A 24,626-nucleotide genomic window follows, 5' to 3' on the forward strand; every position below is an offset into this window, starting at 1 on the left:
TTTTAAGGATTGATAAAGCCATCCTCTGTACCTGCTTAGAGTACAGGGAGGCTAAACAAGACTGTGGCTCACCTATCAGACGACTGGACCATCTCACTATCTGATTTAGAGAGTTTTTCTCTGTGACAGAGGTCTGACCAAACCATGCCACCAAACAAAAGGATAAAACAGACTCAATAAAAGAACGATAAAACAAAGTTAAAATTTTTTGGTCAGTGTGGAAATGAGCAAGTGTCCTAAGGCAATAAAGGTGCTGGTGACCCTTTTTACAAACTGATTTTCAATTTTGATCAAAGTTCAGTTTTTCATTGGTTATGGTCCCAAGATATTTATATGATTGTACTTGCTCTATTTTCTGACCTTTAATTAAAGTGACTACGTCCCCATTTTGTTGTTTCCTAAAATCAATCACCATATCTTTTGTTTTAGATATGTTCAGCTGGAGATAAGACTCCTCACACCACTGAACAAAGTCAACAATGACTGGACCGTGGTTAGTTTCACCCTCTTTCAGTAAGCTGACAGTAACAGAGTCATCTGCATATTTAATAATGACCCTGTTTTCATGTCTGCTCTGACACATATTTGTATAGAGAATGAATAATAAGGGCGACAAGACGCACCCTTAAGGAGAACCTGTAGAGGAGAACACTGGGTCAGACAGAATCCCATTTATTCTCACTCTTGACCTGTCAGTTAAAAAATCAAAAATCCAGCCCACCAGGTTTTTCCTGATGTCAAACTGTTCTAAAAGTCTTTTAATTAAAATATGGGGCTGTATTGTATTAAAAGCTGAAGACAAATCAATGAAAAGAAGACTTGCAAAAGTCCCTTTACTCTCTACATTTTTAAGAATCAGATTTAGTAAAGTCAAAAGTGCGTCTTCCACTCCTCTATTGGGCCTATATGCAAACTGCATTGGATCCAGCTGATGTTCAGTCTCTTTCATAATCACATTTCTGATGATTTTTTCAAAGACTTTCATTACAACTGAAGTGAGGGCAACAGGCCTGAAGTCATTTAGAATTTTTGGACGACTAGATTTAGGGATAGGAACCACGACTGCTTCTTTCCAAAGAGAGGGCACATGTTGTGTTTGCAAGGATTTATTAAAAATAACCTGAAATATAGGACTGAGTTCGTCAGGACAAGATTTAATTAGGCGGCCACTAATATTATCAGGACATCACTGAGTTCAATGATAAAGTGCTGAGTATCTCTCAGTTTCTGTTTCAGTTCCAAAATATCCTCGCTAAAATCAGAAGAACTAAAACGAGCATAAAACATATTTAAAGCATTTGCAAAATCTCTGTCTGAATTAAAACCATCTAAAATGATCTGACTGCTGCTCTGGGGATTTTGAAACCCTGCTATGGTTTTCATATAAGTCCAGGCAGACCCAAAATTTTATATATCTATATATGTATATGTATATATAGATATAGATAAATATATATCACACTCAGTAGAACACAAGCTGTATTACTCTACATCCTCCACTAAAGGGAAGCAGAGACCAAGAGATAGAACTGAAAGCTCAGGCGTGTTGACTCTTCTGTCAACTTAAATAGGTTATATCGTTGATGTTAGTTAAGCAGATTAGACTGAGAGAAATATATAATAAAAATGGAAATTGAAGGAAACTGTTTCCAGGGCCTACTCCGTGGATCGGCTTCCTCCGAGGCGTGGACGTCTATCAGCAGAGAATGTACCTTCACCTATCAGCAGAGAATGTCCCTTAGTCTGTAACACAGTCAAATATATTCTCAAGTAATATTCAAGCATGCCATTCAGCGTGTTAGTACGAGCTCGGGAGCAGCTTGGGAGAACAAGAAAACAGAGACTGCTTCAGGTTGTCTTCCCAAAGTGACTCAACTTTATTCACAAGTACAACAGTTTATATAGAGGGTAAAATTCATGAGACAGCAGATTATCAGTTTAAACCAGTACAGACCAAGATAAGGCAGCGTCTTCCTGCCCTTGGGTGAAGAAGCATCCTTTGTGTAGTTTATTAGTTCAGCTACAATTGTGATTATCTCAGCGACATATTTTCAAGGCACAAAACGAAGAGTTCTTACATTAGTGAAATCTGAAACAAACCATTTGGCCTTCAACAGGCGTCTAAAAGATTAAGAAACTAATGTAGCTGAGGGAGTGATCTCTGTGGTATTTCAACCTTGTACCAGCCTGTGATTCTCACACATCAATTCTTGGGTCAAAGAGAAAAACACTGAAACAAAGGGGCCTTATTGAATGACAGAGTTTTCCTGCATGATGTCACTATAAAACAATATCCAGTAAATGCTCCCATGGTACTAAAATACCTAACAGTTCCACTCTTTTTTTATTATTATTTTTTTTTAAAAATAATAACTCAAATAGAAAGGAAAAATCACAAATGTAATAACATAATATAAAAAGCAAATCATAAAATGTAATAGTTCACAACCTAATGTTCAATATACACATCAGGAACATCATTGGTAACATCTGGCACATCCTCAGGATCAATTTGTGCTAATTGCAAATACATTGAAGTAGCTGTACTAGGTGGGTGTCTTGCCAAGTGGAGCATGAGGTATTGTCAGCAAAATGTGGCTTGCAGAAACGTGAACAGGGTTGCACTTTACAATACGAAATAGTAAATAAAAATCCTAAGATTAATGCAGTAGATATGATTAATAACCTAAATATATAAAAAAGACAGTTCTTTAGTCGTCTCCTGGCCTGGTCCCAAGTTCGAGAGACACCGTATAAGCGTCGTGTGATGACAATGGGCATTTCATTTTCTCCATTATCAGGATGAAACGAGTCTATCTTTATCAGGTTAGACATTGTGTGGTACTCTAGGCTTTCTGTTCCTGCTGGATGTTCGAGTACCTTGTTGTTGTTCAGGCGGGGGATCAGAGGGCTTTCTGAGTCTTGGCTCTTTCAGGCGTTGTGTGTTAATCAGTGATTGTGTGTGTGTAGGTGGATTGAATCCGGGCGCTGGCTCGCCTGAGTCGTCATCTATAGGTGTATTGAATCCGGGCGCTGGCTCGCCTGAGTCGTCATCTACTTGATCCGACGCCTTAGGTGGTTTGGTGGGGCTGGTCTTAACCCTGCTGGCATGAATCCACTGAGGTTGTCCGTCTGTTAGGATGCTGGTTCTCGTCACTGCAAGTACAGTCTGGGGGCTGGAACACGCGGCCTCCCCGAGTGCCCTTGGTTTTAGCGACTGTACCAACACCGCATCTCCTGGTTTCCACGGATGGGTTGGATCTATGGAAGGGAGAGGCTGAGAGAGACAAACTTTCTGATAGTTATTATTCAGTGTTTCTACCAGGTTATGAACATAGTCAGACAATGCAGTGTCTATGTCCCCTTCCAATAGCGGTGCCCCTCTGGAGGCTGACCATGGTGTTGGAAACGGTCTTCCCATGATTATTTCAAATGGAGATAATTTGGTTGCTGCGGATGGAGTCATTCTAATCTCGCAGAGGACTTGAGGAAGTAGTTTGATCCAGGTCATTCCTGTTTCTATCATTGCTTTAGTCAGGCGATTTTTTATGGTCCTATTCATTCTTTCTACAACTCCTGAACTCTGAGGATGGTATGGCACATGATATTTCCAGTCTATTGCTAGAGTTTTAGCACACTTTTGAATTACTTCTGATGTGAATGAAGGTCCTCTATCACTGTTAATTTGGTGAGGTATTCCAAATCTGGGTATTATTTCATTGCACAACTTTTGACAGACTACTTCTGCAGTTTCTTTTGATGTTGGGTAAGCTTCTACCCATTTACTAAATTGGTCCACTATTACCAGTAAGTACTTGATGCTTCCTTGTGCTGGCATGTGTGTAAAATCAATTTGTAATGTATGAAATGGGAAATCTGGTTGTGGTAAATGCTGATGTTTTGCTTTTGGTTTTCCTACATTAGTTCGTGCACATGTTAGACAGGTTGCTAATATGCGTTTTACTGCGTGTGATGTTTTCTTGATTACAAATCTTGATTTTATTGCTCCTATTACCCCTCTTTGTCCGACATGACTCACACCGTGAAAATGGCGGACAAGGATTGGCAGTAGTGAAGATGGGAGGGCAATCAAACCCTCAAGGTTTTTGTATAAGCCGTCTCTGTTATCTAAGGTACAATCATTACTTTCCCAGTAAGTGTAATCTAAGGCAGAGGCTTGCTCTTGCATGAATTTTAGGTCAACATTTGTTTCTAAATAGTCTGGGAGCGTGACAAGTGGCAGCTGTAAAGGCAAAGATAATACTTCCCTTCTGGGTGGTTGCTGTGAGGCAGCAGCTGCTTTCGCGGTTACGTCTGCAAGAGCATTTCCCACTGCTTCGTCTGTGTCAGCCGTGCTGTGCCCCTTCGTTTTAACAACTGCAATTGCCGATGGCAGCTGTATAGCCTGCAAAAGTCTTTGAACAAGATCAGAATTAGCAATCGATTTTCCATCAGCAGATCTAAATCCTCTTTGTCTCCACAATGTGCCAAAGTCATGCACCACACCGAATGCATAACGGCTATCAGTGTAAATTGTTACCCGCTTATCCACATGTAACTCACAGGCGCGTATTAAAGCCATGAGTTCTGCTTTTTGTGCTGAGTGAAATGGTAATGAGTGAGCCTCTAGTATGATGTCAGGCAATGTCACCACCGAATAGCCACAAAGAAATAAGTTGTCATTTGGTTTTGAACAGGACCCGTCCACATAAACAATGACTGAGTCTGGGATTGGTGTCTGCTCTAAGTCTGGGCGTGGTGCTGTGGATTCCTGTATACGTGTCATACAATCATGAACGTCAGGGTCGTCTGAACCATCCTGTCGGTCAGAAGAACACAGCATACGAATAAGTAAGTGTGCTGGCGAATTGGGTGTGCTGCTTGCTTTTATAGTGAGATTTGCTGTTGAAGTCAGTGTAGCTTCATAACCTGAGTGACGTTGTGCGGTCATGTGTTGTGTAGTTATGTTTGCTAGAATGGTCGTGACCTGGTGATTGGTGTGTAGAATAGTGTCATGTGAGAGTGTGAGCTTCTCGCAGTCCCTTATCATGATAGAGCAAGCTGCTACTGCTCTCAGGCAGGCCGGCATCCCCTGAACTACTGCTGGCAGCACCTTTGAGTAGAAGGCTACTGGACGGTAGCCACAGCCATGCTCTTGGGCCAATACACCTGCGCAGGTTGTGCCGTTCTCTGTGACGTACAGGTGGAACGGTAAGTGGTAGTCAGGCAGACCCAAACAAGGGGCGGAGGTCAGCGCTCCCTGTAATGCATTGAAAGAGGCAGTCATTTCTGTGGACCACAGTATTCGAGGAGGCTTGTCTTTTTTGCAGCATTCACGCAGAATGTGGTCATGAAAAGAACAGTCTGGTATCCACTGTCTGCAATAGTTCACCATGCCTAGGAAAGACAGCATTTCTTTCTGTGTAGTGGGCTTAGGGACAGAGGTCACAGCTTTGACCCTGTCTGTAGTCATAGAACGTTGTCCGTGAGACAGTGTAAATCCCAAATATTGAACAGAAGTCTGACAGTACTGCATTTTCTTTGCTGATGCTTTGTGGCCAGTCTGTTGGAGGTGCTGGAGTAGCATGTGTGTGGCAGTTTGACATAGTTTTTCACTATCAGCACAGAGGAGGAGATCATCTACATACTGGATCAGAGTACAGCCCTCTGGAGGAGTGAAGCCGTCCAGGGTAGCACGTACTACCATTGAGAAAGCCGCAGGGCTGTCTACCATGCCTTGGGGTAAGCGAGTCCATGTGTACTGCTTATCTCTATGTGTAAAAGCAAATATCGGCTGTGTGTCTTTATGCACAGGCACTGAGAAAAAGGCGGAGCACAAATCCACCACAGTAAAATGTGTAGCTGTTGCTGGAATAGATGTCAGTATGCTGGGAACATCTGGAACCAGAGGTGGCAGAGGCATGATGACTGCATTAACTTGCCTTAAGTCTTGTGTGAAACGCCATACGCCAGGTTTGTTAGGCTTTGGCACAGGATTGACAGGAGTGTTATATGGAGATACTGTGGGCTTTATTACTCCAGCTGTCAATAAATCTCCTATGATGATGTCTAAGGCTGTGGCTTTTTCAGCGGAAATGGGATATTGCTTGACATATACCGGCTTGTTGTTTTTCAGCTGAGCATGATAAGGTGTACAGTCAATAAATCCTACATCATTCTCACCTCTTGACCATAATGTCATGTTTTGATATTCAGCTGGCAATGTGACAGCAGAGATAGTACAGTGTATGGGGTAGGTTAGATCTAGGTGTTGACATGGTGCAGTGATGTCATAGCCTATGTCTGAGTTATGTGACAAAACCACTGTTCGGCCTTCACTGGTGTGAGCAGTTATCATGTTGTTGAACAGTGTGAGAGAAACAAATATGTGGCTTCCAGGCATGGGGCTACCTGGTAACGGTGTTTGCACATGGTTTTGACACAGAGTGTGTGACGTGGGATACCAGTCAGATGGATATTGAGTTCATTCTCCGCTGAGGCGTCCAGCTGACACAGAGGCTGTTCCTTCTCCATGGTGTCGGTGCATAGGGCAGAGAAAACATAGCTGTTATCAGTATCTGCAAACATTTCACCCTTTGTGTTAAATGAAATACACAAGTTCATTTTTGCCATTAAATCTCTGCCTAATAGATTCACAGGCGAGTTTGGAATAATTATGAATGGATGATATGTAATTTCATCTGGTTTTGGGCCCCAGCGTGTTTTTAGAGAATGAGTTTTGGGGCATTGCACTAGAGTTCCGTTTATTCCCATGGTGTTGATGCACACAGAGGAAACAGGCCCACTATAGAATTTTCCAGACAGTGAACTTTTAGTGGCTCCACTGTCAACTAAAAAGGAATAAGTCTTTTCACCTATCTCTATATCTAACATGGGCAAGCTTTCTGTGTTACGGGACAATTGCAAATGCAGCATCGTGTGTAGTGCTTCACACTGTCCCTCATCATCACCTGGGCCTCCCTATTGTCGGTCCAGTCTTTCGTTATCATATGGGTGGGGATTAAAATGTGGATTATAAGGTTGCTGCCTAAGTGCAAAGGGGCCATTATTTTGATGTGATTCCTGTCTGCGTTGCCAGTTACCTTGTCTGTAAGAGCTCTGCTTACGCCTAGTGGCAGGAGCTGGTCCTGTGTTTTGTGGTTGAGACCTACCTGCTGCTGATTTGCATTCCGTCCTCCAGTGTCCTATTTTTCCACAATAAAAACATACGTCTCCACTCCTATCTCTCCTTCTGAAATCTCCCTGCTGCGCTTGTTGAGGGGACGGGGCCCCTGCATACATCATTTTTTCACTTTCCTCTGAGCCTTCAACATCAAAGTTCAACAACATCTTAACACTTTTAGCCTTCGTGCTGTTGGGGAAAAGATCTGCACCAGCTTTTGTTTTGACAAGTGTGATAAAGTTCTTTATTTTCATGTCATAGAGATTATCAGTGGCAGTCAGCTTCAATAGTTGTGAACATTCTGGATGAATATTGTTTAAGAATGTTGTTATGAAAATCTGATCATTTCCTCCTTCAGGCATGCATGCCTCATTAGTCCAGCAGTGTGTGAAACGTTTCATAAACACTAGAATGGATTCATCTGGCTTTTGCTTACACATGGTTACTGCATTTAAATCAATTTTATCTCTAGACATTGTGAGCAGAAATCTCTTTAGATTTTGAAAAAAGGCTGTGATTTTGTCATCATTTATCCACAAAAACGAGGTGGTGTTGGCTGCTTGGTCATTTTTAGGGTCTAGTTCCTCTACTTCTTCAATAAGCTGAGATTCAGTCACACCTGGGATTCGTTGACATAATATATATCTATAGTCAGGCCCACCCAAGTGGTGGTATCTGGTACTTCTCTGTAATGCAGAAACAAAGGCTGTAGGATTTTGTAGAGGATCGGGAAGTTCTTTAATGGTTGCTGCTAACTCTGAAATTTTAGGGGGTTGAATGCAACACATGTCCCCTATTATCATGAACGGGAGGGAGGTGCTGACGTCATTAAATTGTGATCCCTGCTTTTCTTTATAACGGGTGTTTTTGTGGGGGCCCTCTTGAGTTTTTTCCTCTTTTTTCTGCTTTAAGTAGTTCCTTATTAAATTTCTGGTGTTAGTTATTGCTTTTGGCACAGTCAAACCATTCGCTACTCTAGTGTGGCGCTGAACATGATTATCTATGACAGAAACGGCTTCCTGCAGTTCGGCTTCCGTACGTTCAGTTAAAGGATCTTTCATGATTTCCTCACACTCTGTCATTAACTGTTTTGTTTGCTTTTTATGTTCCTGTAACTCTCTTTCTCGTTCAGTGTATTCTCGTTCCTGTCTTTGATCTAGGTTAAACCAGTCATCTTCTTCTGATTTAGGTGTCATTTCAGTGCCTTCCTCACTCTTTTGGGATTCTGCTGTTAAATCAGGATATACGCGCTGATGACGTGCAGCCGCCGCAGCAGCTATTAATTCTGTTTTTTCATCATAAGGCGGCGGAGCCGTAGGTTGAACGGATGGGCATATAAGGCTAGTTTTTTCTGCAGTGGATTTACTAGAGCCTACACTGGCTTGATTTAAAGCATTTACGTCTGGCTCGGGTCCTTTTTTCCATAGTGGTAGCATGCGATTGGTCACATCACGACATTCTATCATATATTTTTTACAGGACTTTTTAATCAGCCTACTTTTCTTATCACAAATAGTATTTAACATTTCTACTGACCTGTTTTCTGGCGATAATCGTTCGGGATAGGGCTCCGGAAATACATTAGGATGCATTAAAGTTATAGTTCTTAAGTTCGAGACGAAATCAGTCACGTAAGCACTTCCGCATGTTCTGGATACGTAATCATGGAAGTCTTCATTGATTCGCGAGCGTGGGTTAAACGTAACCGGAAGTGGGAGTCGTACTGAGCCGCTATTTGTGATTTTATATTTTATTTTTTTCGGTTTTACAGTTAATTTTGAGTTTTTATCGGACCCGTCTAAGGTCTTTGAATTATTCTGACCCATGGTCAGTGATTTCCAGAGGGGTTTAGACGCTTTGAAGGATTTAAGTTAGTTTTTATTTTTGCTGTGGCACACCTGAGGTTACTTGATTTTTTGCTAGCAATTTTATGTTTTTAGTGAGCAACTTCTCACTTTTTAACGAGCAACTTCTCGTTTTATGACCCCAGGCAACTTCCTGTGTCCTTTCTGCTGGTGAGCAACTTCTTAGTTTATGACAGCAGGCAACTTCCTGTGTCCTTTCTGCTTTTATTTACAAAACAACAGGCAACTTCCTGTGTTTCTATGTGGGCCACTAAATAAGGCTCCTCAGTGTATCCCACTTGTTACTATGTGGGCCACTGAAGAAGGCCTCGTCAGCGTATCCCGTTTCTATGTGGATCACTGAGAAAGGCATAACACAGTCTTATAAAATAAAAAGACAAGTGCCTACCTTCGTCAGGATCCCACTTCTGACACCAAAATTGAAGGAAACTGTTTCCAGGGCCTACTCCGTGGATCGGCTTCCTCCGAGGCGTGGACGTCTATCAGCAGAGAATGTACCTTCACCTATCAGCAGAGAATGTCCCTTAGTCTGTAACACAGTCAAATATATTCTCAAGTAATATTCAAGCATGCCATTCAGCGTGTTAGTACGAGCTCGGGAGCAGCTTGGGAGAACAAGAAAACAGAGACTGCTTCAGGTTGTCTTCCCAAAGTGACTCAACTTTATTCACAAGTACAACAGTTTATATAGAGGGTAAAATTCATGAGACAGCAGATTATCAGTTTAAACCAGTACAGACCAAGATAAGGCAGCGTCTTCCTGCCCTTGGGTGAAGAAGCATCCTTTGTGTAGTTTATTAGTTCAGCTACAATTGTGATTATCTCAGCGACATATTTTCAAGGCACAAAACGAAGAGTTCTTACATTAGTGAAATCTGAAACAAACCATTTGGCCTTCAACAGGCGTCTAAAAGATTAAGAAACTAATGTAGCTGAGGGAGTGATCTCTGTGGTATTTCAACCTTGTACCAGCCTGTGATTCTCACACATCAATTCTTGGGTCAAAGAGAAAAACACTGAAACAAAGGGGCCTTATTGAATGACAGAGTTTTCCTGCATGATGTCACTATAAAACAATATCCAGTAAATGCTCCCATGGTACTAAAATACCTAACAGAAATATTAATAGATTTACAAATATTGTTAGGAATAGCATTTAGCTCACAGAATGCATAGTCTTGTTTTAGTAAAAAGTTAACAAAAATAAAAACAAATAGATAAAACTGTAATGTTCATCCAAACATGCTGCAGCGATTCTTTTTTTCTTTCAAAATAAAAGTCCAACAACTTTACTATAATAAGTCTTTTATGTTGTACATGTGCTAAACTCGCAATAGCCTATATGTTAAATAAGTTCAATAAAATAAAAGAAAGTATGACCAAACAAACATCTTGATAAGATCAAAACTAATCAAAAAGAAAAATAATTTCAATGAAAGTAAAATAACTATTTATTTAAGAGCCAGTGGTTGCTAAAGAAAAATGTCACCATGATTGTCACACATTCACAATGGCAAACAAGTACTTAGTGGTCAGATTACCCTGACGAGAATATGTATTTGATGATTATATTTCTACTTAAGTTAAATGTGAAATCCAATCTTACACAAACAGGCTAAACTGACTACTTCTGACCCATACCTAAATATTTCTTACGTGTGAGTGGCCGAAAGAGCTCATACGGTGGGAACTGCTCTATAAACATATTGTATTACATATTTCTGCTTTTTCCTGAGCATGAACGCATTAGAGGCATTCCCGTTATCATTTTGAATATGAATATATAAATACGCACATTCTTTTCCCAGTTCTCGGTTACAAATAAAAAAAACAATATGGAAAAGCAAGCTTGTGTTATTATTTTCTTTTCTATGTAGTGTACGTGACAGGTGTGTGACAGGGGCACCACTATCTGCACGCGCTCACATCCGTCAGCTCGTTGAATCCACATGGGACAGATGTTTTCCTCGCGAACGCGCAGTGCAGAGCGCGGCGGTAAGTGCACTTTTGAGCTGCAGCACGAGCACTGGTCTCGTGACCTCCACTAGACTAGTAATTAGAGTCCAGGTGCGGCTATCTGTCACAAAGTCGCGAATCGGAGCCTGATGTGAATATTCCGTCTCCTACGTCTGTCCAGACTGTGCGCAACATCTTTCTGTCAAGTGTGTCAGCTCTGACACAAACCACTTCCGGCAAACACTTTCGAAATAAATCTCATCTCTTGTTTGGGAACTAACTTATAAGGCTGAATTAATTAGCAAATACCTACTGTTGCTCGGTTAAAACTACCTACCTAAACATGGCTTGTTAAATCATGTCAGCAAACTAAGGGGCTAAAGCTACATATTATTATTACACAGCCTATTGTAGCCAATGTATAGGAAAAAGGAAAAACAGTATTTAAGTGCTTCTAGGCGAGGGCGGGTTAACGTTAACCATTTCATCCCCCCAGTATAGGTCAGTTTATAACAATGTGTTATAGCGTAGGTTCAGTGGCTTTAATGCTTTAATCTGAAGTGCTACAGTAGCTAGCAACTGCTACTTATCATATTTAAAAAAGTGAAGTAAAAAGAAGTACAATATTACCCTCAGAGATGCTGTCGAAATAGTGAAAAGCACAGCCAGGAAATAAAAAAAAGGATGCTTCAAAAAGTAGCAAATCATTTGTGGAGCAGACTGTAGTCTAAAACAATAGCATGATGATAGTTAATTGATATCAAATAAAAGAGTATATGAAATATTCAACGTTACTGTCTATTTTTAAACCAAAAAAAAAATTTTTTTCTCCAATACGGTTCAAAAAAGGCTTTTGTTTTGAAATGTACAACTTCTAATTTCCGGTACGATTTCGCCTGATTGTATGTAACTTGGCGCAACTGGCTCGGCACCCTGTGAGAAGTCTCCCTCCCTCCTTGTCTGTCTCTGGGTCTCTGTCTGTTTGCAAGCCTGCGCTTCTCACCCAGGTGAGACATTTGTGGAGTGCCTCAATGGAACCGCGACCCCCCACCGAGAAGATGACAGAGCCCACACCGCCAGACTCCACCACTGTCCCGGACCCGGCTGTAGTTGTGGACCCCACGGCGGTAAACGGACGGTGCGAGCAGGCGGACTCTATACAGCAGCAGCCCAACACAGAAAATCACGCAGAGGGCTTTAAAATGGACCAAGAGATGAAGATAAATGACAGCATAGACGACAGAGGTAGGCGGCTTGAATTTTGTTTAAAGTTTCTCTGGATGCCCCGTGGCCAAGACACACACCGTGCGTAATGCCGTGTAGACCGGTGCTTGTTTTACTGTACACGCACTGGAAATACACTTTAATTCATTCAACTGTAGCCTGCTCAAAACATTTCCCTAAATTTTGCCCCCAGATGTTCCACACTGTCCGTGAATCATGTATGATTTCTGAGGGAAAAGGCTGCTTCATAACTGGACTGTGTGGTGACCAATATGCATGCTAAATTATTCACAGATCTGCGTAGTAATGCAGTGCAGAATGTGCAAACAGAGTGTGCAGACATCTTACGTGAAATAGTGGTGCCTGCAGATTCTGTAAATGAATCAGTGGAGGCTTGTCTTTGGGAAGGCTGATGACCACAGGCAGCATTTAAACAGTAGCAGGTGTTTCACAGCTTAAACCAGCACACTGTAGCTTTTCCTGTGCATTTTCTGACATTCACTTTCACCAGGTTTGTGAAGACGTTTTGCATCTCATTAATAGAGGCTTCATCACTTCTAAAACAACCAGCGGAGAGCCTCGGGTAACACCCCCTAGATATAGCTGTCCCCTTTGGAAGTGATCTCAAAGCTCTTTAACCTACTATAGGTCATGTGACGTGTCATGTGAGTCAACGTGTTATTAAAAAGGTGTGGGTCCATACTCTCACTGGGGCCAACTAAGTGAGACACCATCATCATGTGAGCTACTGAGGCAAGGTGTGAGGGGGGGATTGAAATGCCTGGGAAGAAATCTCAAGACTGCATAAGCCACCACCTCTGTTCTACACTGCTCAGTCACAGCGGATGTAGATGGCCTCCTTTACTCCTCTCTCAAACATAAAATTCGAACATTGTCATCTTCGAAAGATCATTCTTTCTCTTTTAAGTGCAGGTGTACAACTGAGTCTTGTCCTGTTCACTCCAAGTTGGTGTTCAAGTGGTTGGTGGGAGTAAAAGAGTAGGTGCTGGTTTGTGTGAATGGCTTTCAGTGTTGAGGCTTCTGTCCTCCTCAGTGATCACAACACAGTCCAGGAATGATAACTATTGGAGAATCCTTTAATATTAGGGTTTTTTTATGTTATACATAAAATAAAATGTACATCACTTGACACGTATCTTAATTTTAAGACTCATATACAGTGGGGCAAAAAAGTATTTAGTCAGCCACCGATTGTGCAAGTTCCCCCACTTAAAATGATGACAGAGGTCAGTAATTTGCACCAGAGGTACACTTCAACTGTGAGAGACAGAATGTGAAAAAAAAATCCATGAATCCACATGGTAGGATTTGTAAAGAATTTATTCGTAAATTAGGGTGGAAAATAAGTATTTGGTCACCTCAAACAAGGAAAATCTCTGGCTCTCACAGACCTGTAACGTCTTCTGTAAGAAGCTTTTCTGTCCCCCACTCGTTACCTGTATGAATGGCACCTGTTTGAACTCATCATCTGTATAAAAGACACCTGTCCACAGCCTCAAACAGTCAGACTCCAAACGCCGCCATGGCCAAGACCGAAGAGCTTTCGAAGGACACCAGGAAAAGTATTGTAGACCTGCACCAGACTGGGAAGAGTGAATCTACAATAGGCAAGCAGCTTGGTGTGAAAAAATCAACTGTGGGAGCAATCATCAGAAAATGGAAGACATACAAGACCACTGATAATCTCCCTCGATCTGGGGCTCCACGCAAGATCTCATCCCGTGGGGTCAAAATGATCATGAGAACGGTGAGCAAAGATCCCAGAACCACACGGGGGGACCTGGTGAATGACCTGCAGAGAGCTGGGACCAAAGTAACAAAGGTCACCATCAGTAACACACTACAACGGCAGGGAATCAAATCCCGCAGTGCCAGACGTGTTCCGCTGCTGAAGCCAGTGCATGTCCAGGCCCGTCTGAAGTTTGCCAGAGAGCACATGGATGATACAGCAGAGGATTGGGAGAATGTCATGTGGTCAGATGAAACCAAAGTAGAACTTTTTGGTATAAACTCAACTCGTCGTGTTTGGAGGAAGAAGAATACTGAGTTGCATCCCAAGAACACCATACCTACTGTGAAGCATGGGGGTGGAAACATCATGCTATGGGGCTGTTTTTCTGCCAAGGGGACAGGACGACTGATCCGTGTTAAGGACAGAATGAATGGGGCCATGTATCGTGAGATTTTGAGCCAAAACCTCCTTCCATCAGTGAGAACTTTGAAGATGAAACGAGGCTGGGTCTTCCAACATGACAATGATCCAAAACACACCGCCCGGGCAACAAAGGAGTGGCTCCGTAAGAAGCATTTGAAAGTCCTGGAGTGGCCTAGCCAGTCTCCAGACCTCAGCCCCATAGAAAATCTGTGGCGGGAGTTGAAAGTCCGTGTTGCTCGGCGACAGCCCCAAAACATCACTGCTCTCGAGAAGATCTGCATGGAGGAATGGGCCAAAATACCAGCTACTGTGTGTGCAAACCTGGTAAAGACCTATAGTAAACGTTTGACCTCTGTTATTGCCAACAAAGGTTATGTTACAAAGTATTGAGTTGTATTTTTGTTATTGACCAAATACTTATTTTCCACCCTGATTTACGAATAAATTCTTTACAAATCCTACCATGTGGATTCATGGATTTTTTTTTCACATTCTGTCTCTAACAGTTGAAGTGTACCTCTGGTGCAAATTACTGACCTCTGTCATCATTTTAAGTGGGGGAACTTGCACAATCGGTGGCTGACTAAATACTTTTTTGCCCCACTGTACAGGAGAGCATAGAAGTCTGGGTGTGTACCATCACTTCAAGTGAAGAACAACTTTTTCCTTCACAAGAGTGTGAAACAAAAACAAAACATATTTACAGATAGACATAGTTTGTAACTGTATGCATCCAGAGAGAGGACATTCGAGTAACAACACCATCAGTAGCAGATGAGGGCATAAATAGCATTAGTACATGTTACTTTGCAAATTAAGCCACTCTAATGGTGGATAGCAGCGATATCTGGCCTTATAGATCCCGCATAGTAGAGCCATTTTCCCCAGGGGTTTATACATTTCTCATACTCTAAATTCACTAAAAAAAAGTAATCTTTTCCATCTTATAAATCTCTAGTGTTACATTAATCCAGCTGTTTAAGGTTGGTGGATCCTGTGTTAGCCATCTTTTGGTCAGTGCCTTTTCACTTTCAGCCAGCAGGACACCAAGTAAGTATTTATCTGTACCCTTTATGTCTGAGGTTATGTATCTAATATTTGTTTTAAAAACAAAACAAAATTCAAACTTGGTTGTTTAGATGGATAGATTGTATTAGCCTGCGAACACTGATCAGTGATCACATGATACACATCATCATGAGTTTATCAGTCAGTTTCATATCATCATCATCAGTTTATCAGCAAGGCTTTGTAGCATCTATCAACTCGGTGCTTTACTTTTCCAGCCTCTAACATGGCTGTTTACAATACTGTCTGCAATAATACAGAGAAAATCAACAAGCAGGTGATCTCCTCTGGGAACGCCTTTGGTGAAAGTGGGAAGGAAAAACTCCCTTTATTAGGCTCCAGGCTCAGATTAGATTTTCCACCATATTTCGATTCAGTCTTGAAAAAAGCTCCACTGCACATCACCTGTTTCATACCAAACAGCAGACACACACAGTCAAAGTGTTCACAAGATAAGTTCATAAGATGATGACAAAAACAAAAGTTGCTTTGTCAGTATATAATTTAAGTGGTGGCGCAATCATGAGCACTGCTGAATCCCAGCAAGAAGGGTCTGAGTTCAATCCCCCATCTGCCTGGGACCTGTCTGTGGGAGTCCTCTCTGGATCCTCTTCTCTTTAGGTAAATTGGTGTAAGTGTTAGCCCTGTGATAGACAGTCCTGTTATGCTTATGTTCAGTTTTATGTTTTTATGATTGGACTCTACTAGTGTAGCTTTGCATTGAGTTAAATTCAAAATAGTCCAGATTAATCTTATACTGGACCTTAATTCAGTCAGTCTCAAACAAGCCGTTTTCGCTCCTTCTCGTTAAAGTTTATTCTTCCTTTAAACTAAATTATTTCTGAATAATTGCAGCGTTTTTTTGAGTCGCAGGTAGTTTATACCCAGGAGTCTCTCTCTCGGTGACATCCAAGAGTACAAAAATCAGTTTGAAACGGAGCGCTCAGAGCAGTGTGATTACTTGCACACACCTCATTTGTTTTAAAACTAACACGAGCAGCTGTCATTGTAAGATAAGATAACCTTTATTAGTCCCACGCGTGGGAAATATGTAACAGTAACACAGTATATACACTGTTACACTGAGTAACAGTGTATATGTGGCACAACATTTCGAAATGGATTAAAGTTCCACTTTAAAAGCAACTCCAAACCCTCTTTGAATACTGTGGGTCACTGTGCCCTGCGACACTGTCTGCAGGTCTCCTGGAGAGCAGTATGCGTCTGAAGCCTCACGAAGCACAGAGTTACCGCAAGAAGGCTCTGTGGGTGTCCTGGGCGTCCATCGTGGTCACCATCATCCTGGCCATTGCTGCGTTCAGTGAGTAACACATTCCCGTCTTTTCCTTTGATGCCACATTTCTTGTGCGTGCGAAAGATCTAAAGATGAGTCAAAAGAGAGCTTGCTGTTTGGTTTGTCAGTCGAAGGACAGCATTGCTAATTACTGCAAAACCCTGCTGGTAAATGTGACACCCAACAGATTAAACATTTGTTCTCAAAATCAAAGGCAACATGTAGAAAAAGCACTTTAGCATGCTAACTCGTGCCAGGATCCTGTTTCGTTCAAACTTTAGCCTTCCACGGCTCTTGTTTCTCCCGGTTACAAAAGCAACGTGGAGCATTTTTGCCGTCAGCACCTTTGTGAAGTCGACCTTCACGCTTGCTGCATTTATTGAAGTTTTGCTTCTTTTGAGGCAGAACATATTTAATCACCCAACACTTTGTGCTAAACCTTTGGGTTTCTCTTTTCATTTATCCCGAGTGTGTCAAGGACGAGACTGCTGGCTGGATAAATAACTCCTCCTGTGTCTCTTTTTGTTTGTCCGGGATCTTATTTGTTGTAGTAGTGAGACACTTTATCTTTCAATAGGAAAAACTGTATTTAAAGCCCGCTTTAGAAAGCTGTTTAGATTTGACAGACTGCGCCTGTGTGTGCCAGAATATGATGTTTGCTTCAAGTGTTTGATTGACATATTTTATTGGACAGATCTGTCACCTGATGTTCAGCTTACTCCTCCCCCTCTGCAGTAAATGCATTTTGGTGCTTAACTTAAGTAAAGAAACAAGCTTTTTGCATCTGTGATCCTTATCACCTCCACACTGGTTTGTATGTAGAGATATGAGTTGCCTGTAATACTGATGAGGGTCAGGATAACAGCCTCCTTCACCTTGTTTTTCAGGGTTCTTGTGTTCATTAAGCTTTTTCTTCACTGAATATTTTTCTTGTATTGTCTTCATTAGACATGTTTGTCACATTTCTGCAGTCCTGCTGTGGGACTTTTCTCATATTGCCTGCTCTCACGCATAAATAAACATGGCGCCACCCTCAAATCAGCTGCAGAAATGAGCACAGGAAGACACGAACGAGGCCGGCGTAGCAGACGGATTCCTGCGACCAGTGATCTGACAACGAGAATCACGACACACAAACAGAAGAAAACGCTGTGGTTTGGTGATGTGCTGGTATTTGAGATTACAGAGTAACATTAAATATCTTGATTTTTTTTTAATTTTTTAATTTTAATGATGATGATGATGATGATGATCCTCTGGGTACTCCGGCATCCTCCCGCAGTCCAAGCTTGTTCGGATAATTGGTGATTCTTGGTGGTTGGGTACGAGGATGGGAGTATGAATATTTGTTTGCCTCTCTAATTATCTGTGGCAGTATGCACTGCAACAATGATTCTTCACCCTCAATAAGCATGACACAATACATAAAATCAAAGGTTTATTTATTCAGAAAATGTGCTCGGTATAAACTGAATGTAAACCAGTACGTTTCATTTGATCAGATTCCAATAAATGTAACATTTTACATTCTACTCATGTGATAAAAATACATGGAAAATGTAATGAAATTACTTAACATTAGTAGAGTGTAGGGGTGTTCCCGGTGATCAATTTATTGGGCATTTACACAAGAGAAACAAACATTAGACTACTCGTCTACCAGTAACATATTCCGTGTTAACTTTTTACACTAAGTTTCCCAACATGACATTTTTCAGTAACACAATGATGTAACACATTACGCTGTTAAAATCAGTAATTATATTCCTTCACAAGTTCTTCTGTCATCTGCTTGATGGGTGGATAGAAAAAATAATTAAAAGCACAAAAAATATAAAATTGAATATAAAAGTTTTTTGAAGTGCATTTTCTAAACATCAAGATGCCAGTGGACTCCTGTTGGGCTTCATGACAGCCTCTTTAATCAAAAGGTGATGGCACGGGGCCTCTGTCTGTCTTTTATATAGTCTGTGAGCAGACTTCACTATGCTGGTGTTGCTGTGGGTTTGATATATTCCTCTCTGAACGAGGCATAGTCATTGCAGATTTAAGGATGTAGTCTCCAAAACAATGAGTCTTGTAGTTTAACATAATAAATTGGATTTCACAACCACACCTCGATACACACCCCTATATATGACCCCCCGCCCCACTCCACTCTCCGGCTCTACAAACTGTTCTCTTTTTTGTGCCCCACCCTCCCTCCATTTTTCAGTTCATTCACTTCTCATTAGTACACGGGGCTCTGCCCAGGAGCCGCCGCCAGTCCCCTCTGAGGCCTTCCATAAACTGCAGCTTCAATTCATTCTCAATCCATCTTCCATTATCTACTAGAAATGCTATCAAACCTGAAATGAGGATGTGGTTCCTGCTGGTGAATTACAAATTATATCACTGGTCAGAGAGCTCTCTCGTTCACTTAACTTGAAATTGATTAATTTAAGTTGTGAGTTTTACAGTTTCGTTTGTTATTTGTGAAGTTATGAAAACGCTAAATCAGTGATTTCAGATAGTGGTTGACAGTGTTGGTCAAGTTACTTGAAAAAAGTAATTAGTTACTAATTACTGATTACTTCTCCAAGGAAGTAATCCTGTTATTTTACTGATTACTTATTCTCAAAAGTAATTAGTTACTTTATTGCTTAGTTACTTTTAAAAACTTTTGAAAACACGATACACAACCTGAACAAAGCAACAGACCTTTCAGCCCAATTCAATTTTTTCTGCTTAATCCGTCATATAAAATTGAATTAAATGAAAAAGTCTCGTTTTAAAACTTGTTTTATTAGTTTTAATCTTTTAACTTTATGCACATTACATCAAGCAAAAAATAAATTATATGCAGCTGTCTTTGACTGGAAGAAATTTGTTTAACATTTAAACCTATTTTCTGCATATTCCAGCATATAAAATAAAATAAGTATGTGTGTTTACGCTCACTCTTTCAAATAGATGCAAGTAAAAGACAGAAAAAAAAATCAAAGACTCAGCAGGACTGAGTCCTGTCGCTCTTAAATCTATTGTCACCTGTTTAGCAGGAGTGGAGCAGGTGGAGGTTTGCCCGGTGGAGCAGCGGTCATGTCAGTGGGAGGATCCGGGGGTTTCTCTGTGAATTCCACATTCCTGTGGCAGTGTGCTTGGTACTTGCTCAGGTTTGAAGTTTAATTTTTTGCTGTAGAAAGAAGTTTTCTTCCAACGCAGAGTGTATAGCGAAGGCTACTGTTTTTGTCACTTTTCACGGAATCAAGCTCAGTAATGTCAGTACGTCCATGCTTTAAATGCTGCATGGTCGTACTCTCTCCCACACTGTTGATCTGCACACGTCTGCTGCAGCCACGGACATTGCACACTCGTACGTCATTGTCATGAGACCCTCTCACAAACAAAAGTCACGGTTTAGTAACGCAGCGTGCTTACGGGAAAGGAACAGTAATCTAATTACTTTTTTTTGGAATAGTAATCCCTTACTTTACTCATTACTTGAAAAAAGTAATCGGATTACAGTAACACCCTACTGCCCATCTCTGGCGGTTGATTACCACATCTGTAGAGCAGCATGGATTCGATTCACTCTGGTCTTATTCGTGCTCTGCAGAGTCTGTTTGATCGGTACTGTAAAGAACATCTGTTAGGTAACGATCCACTGCTTCAGTTTTGTGACCACTCATTAAACACTAAGTAACCAGAGTACACTGAAATCAGCCACATTAAAACTACTGACAGGCAGACAAAAATGTTATTCATATTCAAATCCAATGCTCAGCCGAGAAGCCAGCAGTTCTGGCATTGTTACGTGCCACCAGCCAAACATTATTGAGGAGGAAGTATCTGTCTAACCCTGGGACCTTCCTCAGCAGGGTTTTGAAAGAGACAAAGACGCTGATCTGGTTTCCAAACTTACCAGGTCCCGAAGAACAAGCTCTGGTGCTAACGTGACTGATCACTGTATATTCTTAGCAGTGAGCTCAACTGCACACTTAAACATTTTAATGCACACAGACTGTGTGAGCATTGCACCGTTAATAAGCAAATTCCATCTTCTTTTACAGGGAGTGCAGAATTATTAGGCAAGTTGTATTTTTGAGGAATAATTTTATTATTGAACAACAACCATGTTCTCAATGAACCCAAAAAACTCATTAATATCAAAGCTGAATGTTTTTGGAAGTAGTTTTTAGTTTGTTTTTAGTTTTAGCTATTTTAGGGGGATATCTGTGTGTGCAGGTGACTATTACTGTGCATAATTATTAGGCAACTTAACAAAAAACAAATATATACCCATTCCAATTATTTATTTTTACCAGTGAAACCAATATAACATCTCCACATTCACAAATATACATTTCTGACATTCAAAAACAAAACAACAACAAATCAGCGACCAATATAGCCACCTTTCTTTGCAAGGACACTCAAAAGCCTGCCATCCATGGATTCTGTCAGTGTTTTGATCTGTTCACCATCAACATTGCGTGCAGCAGCAACCACAGCCTCCCAGACACTGTTCAGAGAGGTGTACTGTTTTCCCTCCTTGTAAATCTCACATTTGATGATGGACCACAGGTTCTCAATGGGGTTCAGATCAGGTGAACAAGGAGGCCATGTCATTAGTTTTTCTTCTTTTATACCCTTTCTTGCCAGCCACGCTGTGGAGTACTTGGACGCGTGTGATGGAGCATTGTCCTGCATGAAAATCATGTTTTTCTTGAAGGATGCAGACTTCTTCCTGTACCACTGCTTGAAGAAGGTGTCTTCCAGAAACTGGCAGTAGGACTGGGAGTTGAGCTTGACTCCATCCTCAACCCGAAAAGGCCCCACAAGCTCATCTTTGATGATACCAGCCCAAACCAGTACTCCACCTCCACCTTGCTGGCGTCTGAGTCGGACTGGAGCTCTCTGCCCTTTACCAATCCAGCCACGGGCCCATCCATCTGGCCCATCAAGACTCACTCTCATTTCATCAGTCCATAAAACCTTAGAAAAATCAGTCTTGAGATATTTCTTGGCCCAGTCTTGACGTTTCAGCTTGTGTGTCTTGTTCAGTGGTGGTCGTCTTTCAGCCTTTCTTACCTTGGCCATGTCTCTGAGTATTGCACACCTTGTGCTTTTGGGCACTCCAGTGATGTTGCAGCTCTGAAATATGGCCAAACTGGTGGCAGCTGCACGCTTGACTTTTCTCAGTTCATGGGCAGTTATTTTGCGCCTTGGTTTTTCCACACGCTTCTTGCGACCCTGTTGACTATTTTGAATGAAACGCTTGATTGTTCGATGATCACGCTTCAGAAGCTTTGCAATTTTGAGACTGCTGCATCCCTCTGCAAGATATCTCACTATTTTTGACTTTTCTGAGCCTGTCAAGTCCTTCTTTTGACCCATTTTGCCAAAGGAAAGGACGTTGCCTAATAATTATGCACACCTGATGTAGGGTGTTGATGTCATTAGACCACACCCCTTCTCATTACAGAGATGCACATCACCTAATATGCTTAATTGGTAGTAGGCTTTCGAGGCTATACAGCTTGGAGTAAGACAACACGCATGAAGAGGATGATGTGGACAAAATACTCATTTGCCTAATAATTCTGCACTCCCTGTATGTTTGGCCACATGTTTACATTCCCTGGAAAGATCTGTTTTTATAAAGGAGCTTCCTGCATAGGGCAGCATACCTAAACCACACCAAAGAAAACACTGTTAAAAGGAAGAGGCTAAAGGACTTGTGATGCACAAAACACACAGAGAGAAGGCGTGGAAAAACCCCAACTAAACCCCAACAGCAGGGTTGCTTACTCAGGTCACCAGCCATATATCTGCAGGTTTCAATCAGATTGGTTAAATTGTTTCTGGAACAGGTGAAAAACTGATGAATGGACAGAAAGTGGTTCTTTAAATTATTAGTATTAGGTTAGACAAAGTCACAGTTTAGTTGGTTAAGAGATTTAACTAAATTCTGTCTGAAAGTTCGGCTTATTACAAACATTAAGAGGTTAAAAAAGACCCAAAAGAACAGTAGTTGTACGTCAGTGCGAAGGGCTTCATTAGGATTCAAACCCTGAGGTCCAACAGTGTTTCACAGACTTATCAGAGCTCTGCGAGGAGTCAGTCCACTCCTCACCACCTGCTGCTGTTCTCTGTGAGCTCTACATGATGACAGAATGAAACAGTCTCTGGGTAACATAGATGCTGTAAAACATTAGCATTACTCAAACATGGAAAAGACCAAGTGCGTGTGACCTTTATTGTAGGCAGGCAGGTGCGGCTTTTTAGTTTACAGAAAAGAACATCTCAGTGGGGAAAATGTCACGGGACAGTTCTCAGCTTAAAAGCTTTACTACACTGAGTGAAGGAAAGGTTAACGTTAGACTGGGTTCATAGCAGTTTGGCACCTGGCTGTAGTTACAAATTCACAGTGGCAAAAAATATCAATTGGTTTGGTTGAACTGGTGTTGTGAGGATTGGCTGAAGAGTTCCCTCAATTTGCTAGAGCCAGAAGTCAATAGAACATCAGATTAGAGCCTGCATGAGTTCAACGAGTGGACACGTGTCAACATCAGCTGCTGGGAGGAGACTGTGTGTATGAGGACTCCAGGGATTGAAAATCATTACTGAAGATGAATATTAACATAAAGAGAACTGCTCACAACCGGCTAACACAAAATAAAAAAGTCCAATGAAGTGTGAAGTAACAGATGACAGCGGTGCAAATTCTTTCTTTTGATGTGATTTAGCGCATTATATAAAATACAAAAGTGAGAGTTTATTTGAAAGTGAACTGCATGTTTGTCAGGGTTTGCTGTTAGATCTCCAGCTCATGTTTTATTATCAAGAAGAAACTTGTAACTGAGCCACTTGCTGCTGCTTTAATGACAAGGCCTATGCATTGGTACACACGGGACAATCAGACGAGCGCCATCACTGCACCAACTAGAAAAAACAACTTGACAGTGAAGCGTTTCATTGATATGCATAAAGAGCTCGGATAGCGTTTTATCCTTTCTTCCCCTGCTCGTCTTGTTAGATGTGACAAGAAGTAAGGAAGAGGGAGAGTAGAGTAGCACTGTGCGTACGTGTGTGTGTATGTGTGTGATAGCCTGACGTGCTTGCAGGTCCGTCCCGGCTGACACCCACCCAGCTTTCTTGGGAGCCAATTAGTCATCGCTGGGCTCGGCTTTGACGACCGCAGAACCGCAGCAGATTCATTTATACACAACTTGTTCTCTCTGCGGCTAATGAAGGTGCCAGAAAGAGAGGAAGGGAGGACAGAGAGGAGAAGGGAAGAGGAGCAGACGATATATATTACAGTCAGATGTGTGGGGTCATTATCACAAAAGAAATCTTTAAACTGACATGGTAGAATGAGAGGAGGCTGCACGATGAAGGAACGTGAAGTCTTTTCAGCTATCTGGAGAATTTAACTTGAAAAATAGATGCTGTCAGCTCAGTTTCGTAGTCCTAGATACAAATCTGCTCCCTTGATGTTGCAGCAAATGGTTTTGGATCAAGCTTGAGTGTGCAGGAATGCATTTGACAGCTAAACTAAGGCACTTCTGTGTAATCCTTGCCTTTGTTTCTATCTTTTTGTACTCTCACATACATGCTCACCTCTGTCACTGCAAGTCATTTACGTGTAAGGAGTGTTTACCTCCTACTTTTGCCTCGTTATGTCAATTCTGGCCGATGACTGATACTCGGTGCCCCTCCCTTTTTATTTACCTTAAGCAGCTTTCAACAGCTGCCAGGTTCTGTTTGCTAGATCGTGTATTGTTGACACATGGAGAGATGAGGCCCACAAGCTCTGACTTTAAATATATCTCCCCACCCTGGATGTTTTAAAAACATGCGAATGCTGTATTAGCTGAG

General features: G+C 41.5%; 1 protein-coding gene and 1 non-coding gene across 6 annotated transcripts in view; one reads left to right on the forward strand and one right to left on the reverse strand.

Moving 5' to 3' along the window:
- Nucleotides 1–1,853: 1,853 nt before the first annotated feature.
- LOC106676297 (uncharacterized) lies at nt 1,854–10,160 on the reverse strand. 5 transcript variants are annotated; one of them, XR_013095849.1, is made up of 3 exons: nt 9,437–10,160; nt 6,465–6,528; nt 1,854–4,415 (listed from the first exon to the last, which is right to left on the reverse strand). It is a non-coding gene; the product is annotated as an uncharacterized LOC106676297 (transcript). The 5 variants fall into 5 exon arrangements; XR_013095848.1 differs by lacking the exon at nt 9,437–10,160 and adding an exon at nt 8,720–9,424 and having other exon boundaries at nt 6,465–6,525; XR_013095847.1 differs by lacking the exon at nt 9,437–10,160 and adding an exon at nt 8,720–9,424.
- Nucleotides 10,161–11,931: 1,771 nt separating this feature from the next.
- The window catches only part of LOC101481453 (transmembrane protein 163a), a 33,896-nt gene continuing 21,201 nt past the window's right edge, over nt 11,932–24,626 (forward strand). Inside the window, exons 1-2 of the mRNA XM_004552568.3 lie at nt 11,932–12,249; nt 16,674–16,793. Of these exons, the coding sequence (XP_004552625.1) occupies nt 12,036–12,249; nt 16,674–16,793 (334 nt within the window). The 5' untranslated portion in view covers nt 11,932–12,035. The remainder of the gene's footprint in view (nt 12,250–16,673; nt 16,794–24,626) is intronic.

The sequence above is a fragment of the Maylandia zebra genome, linkage group LG23 (assembly GCF_041146795.1).
Source record: "Maylandia zebra isolate NMK-2024a linkage group LG23, Mzebra_GT3a, whole genome shotgun sequence".
Classification (NCBI taxonomy): Eukaryota; Metazoa; Chordata; class Actinopteri; order Cichliformes; family Cichlidae; genus Maylandia; species Maylandia zebra.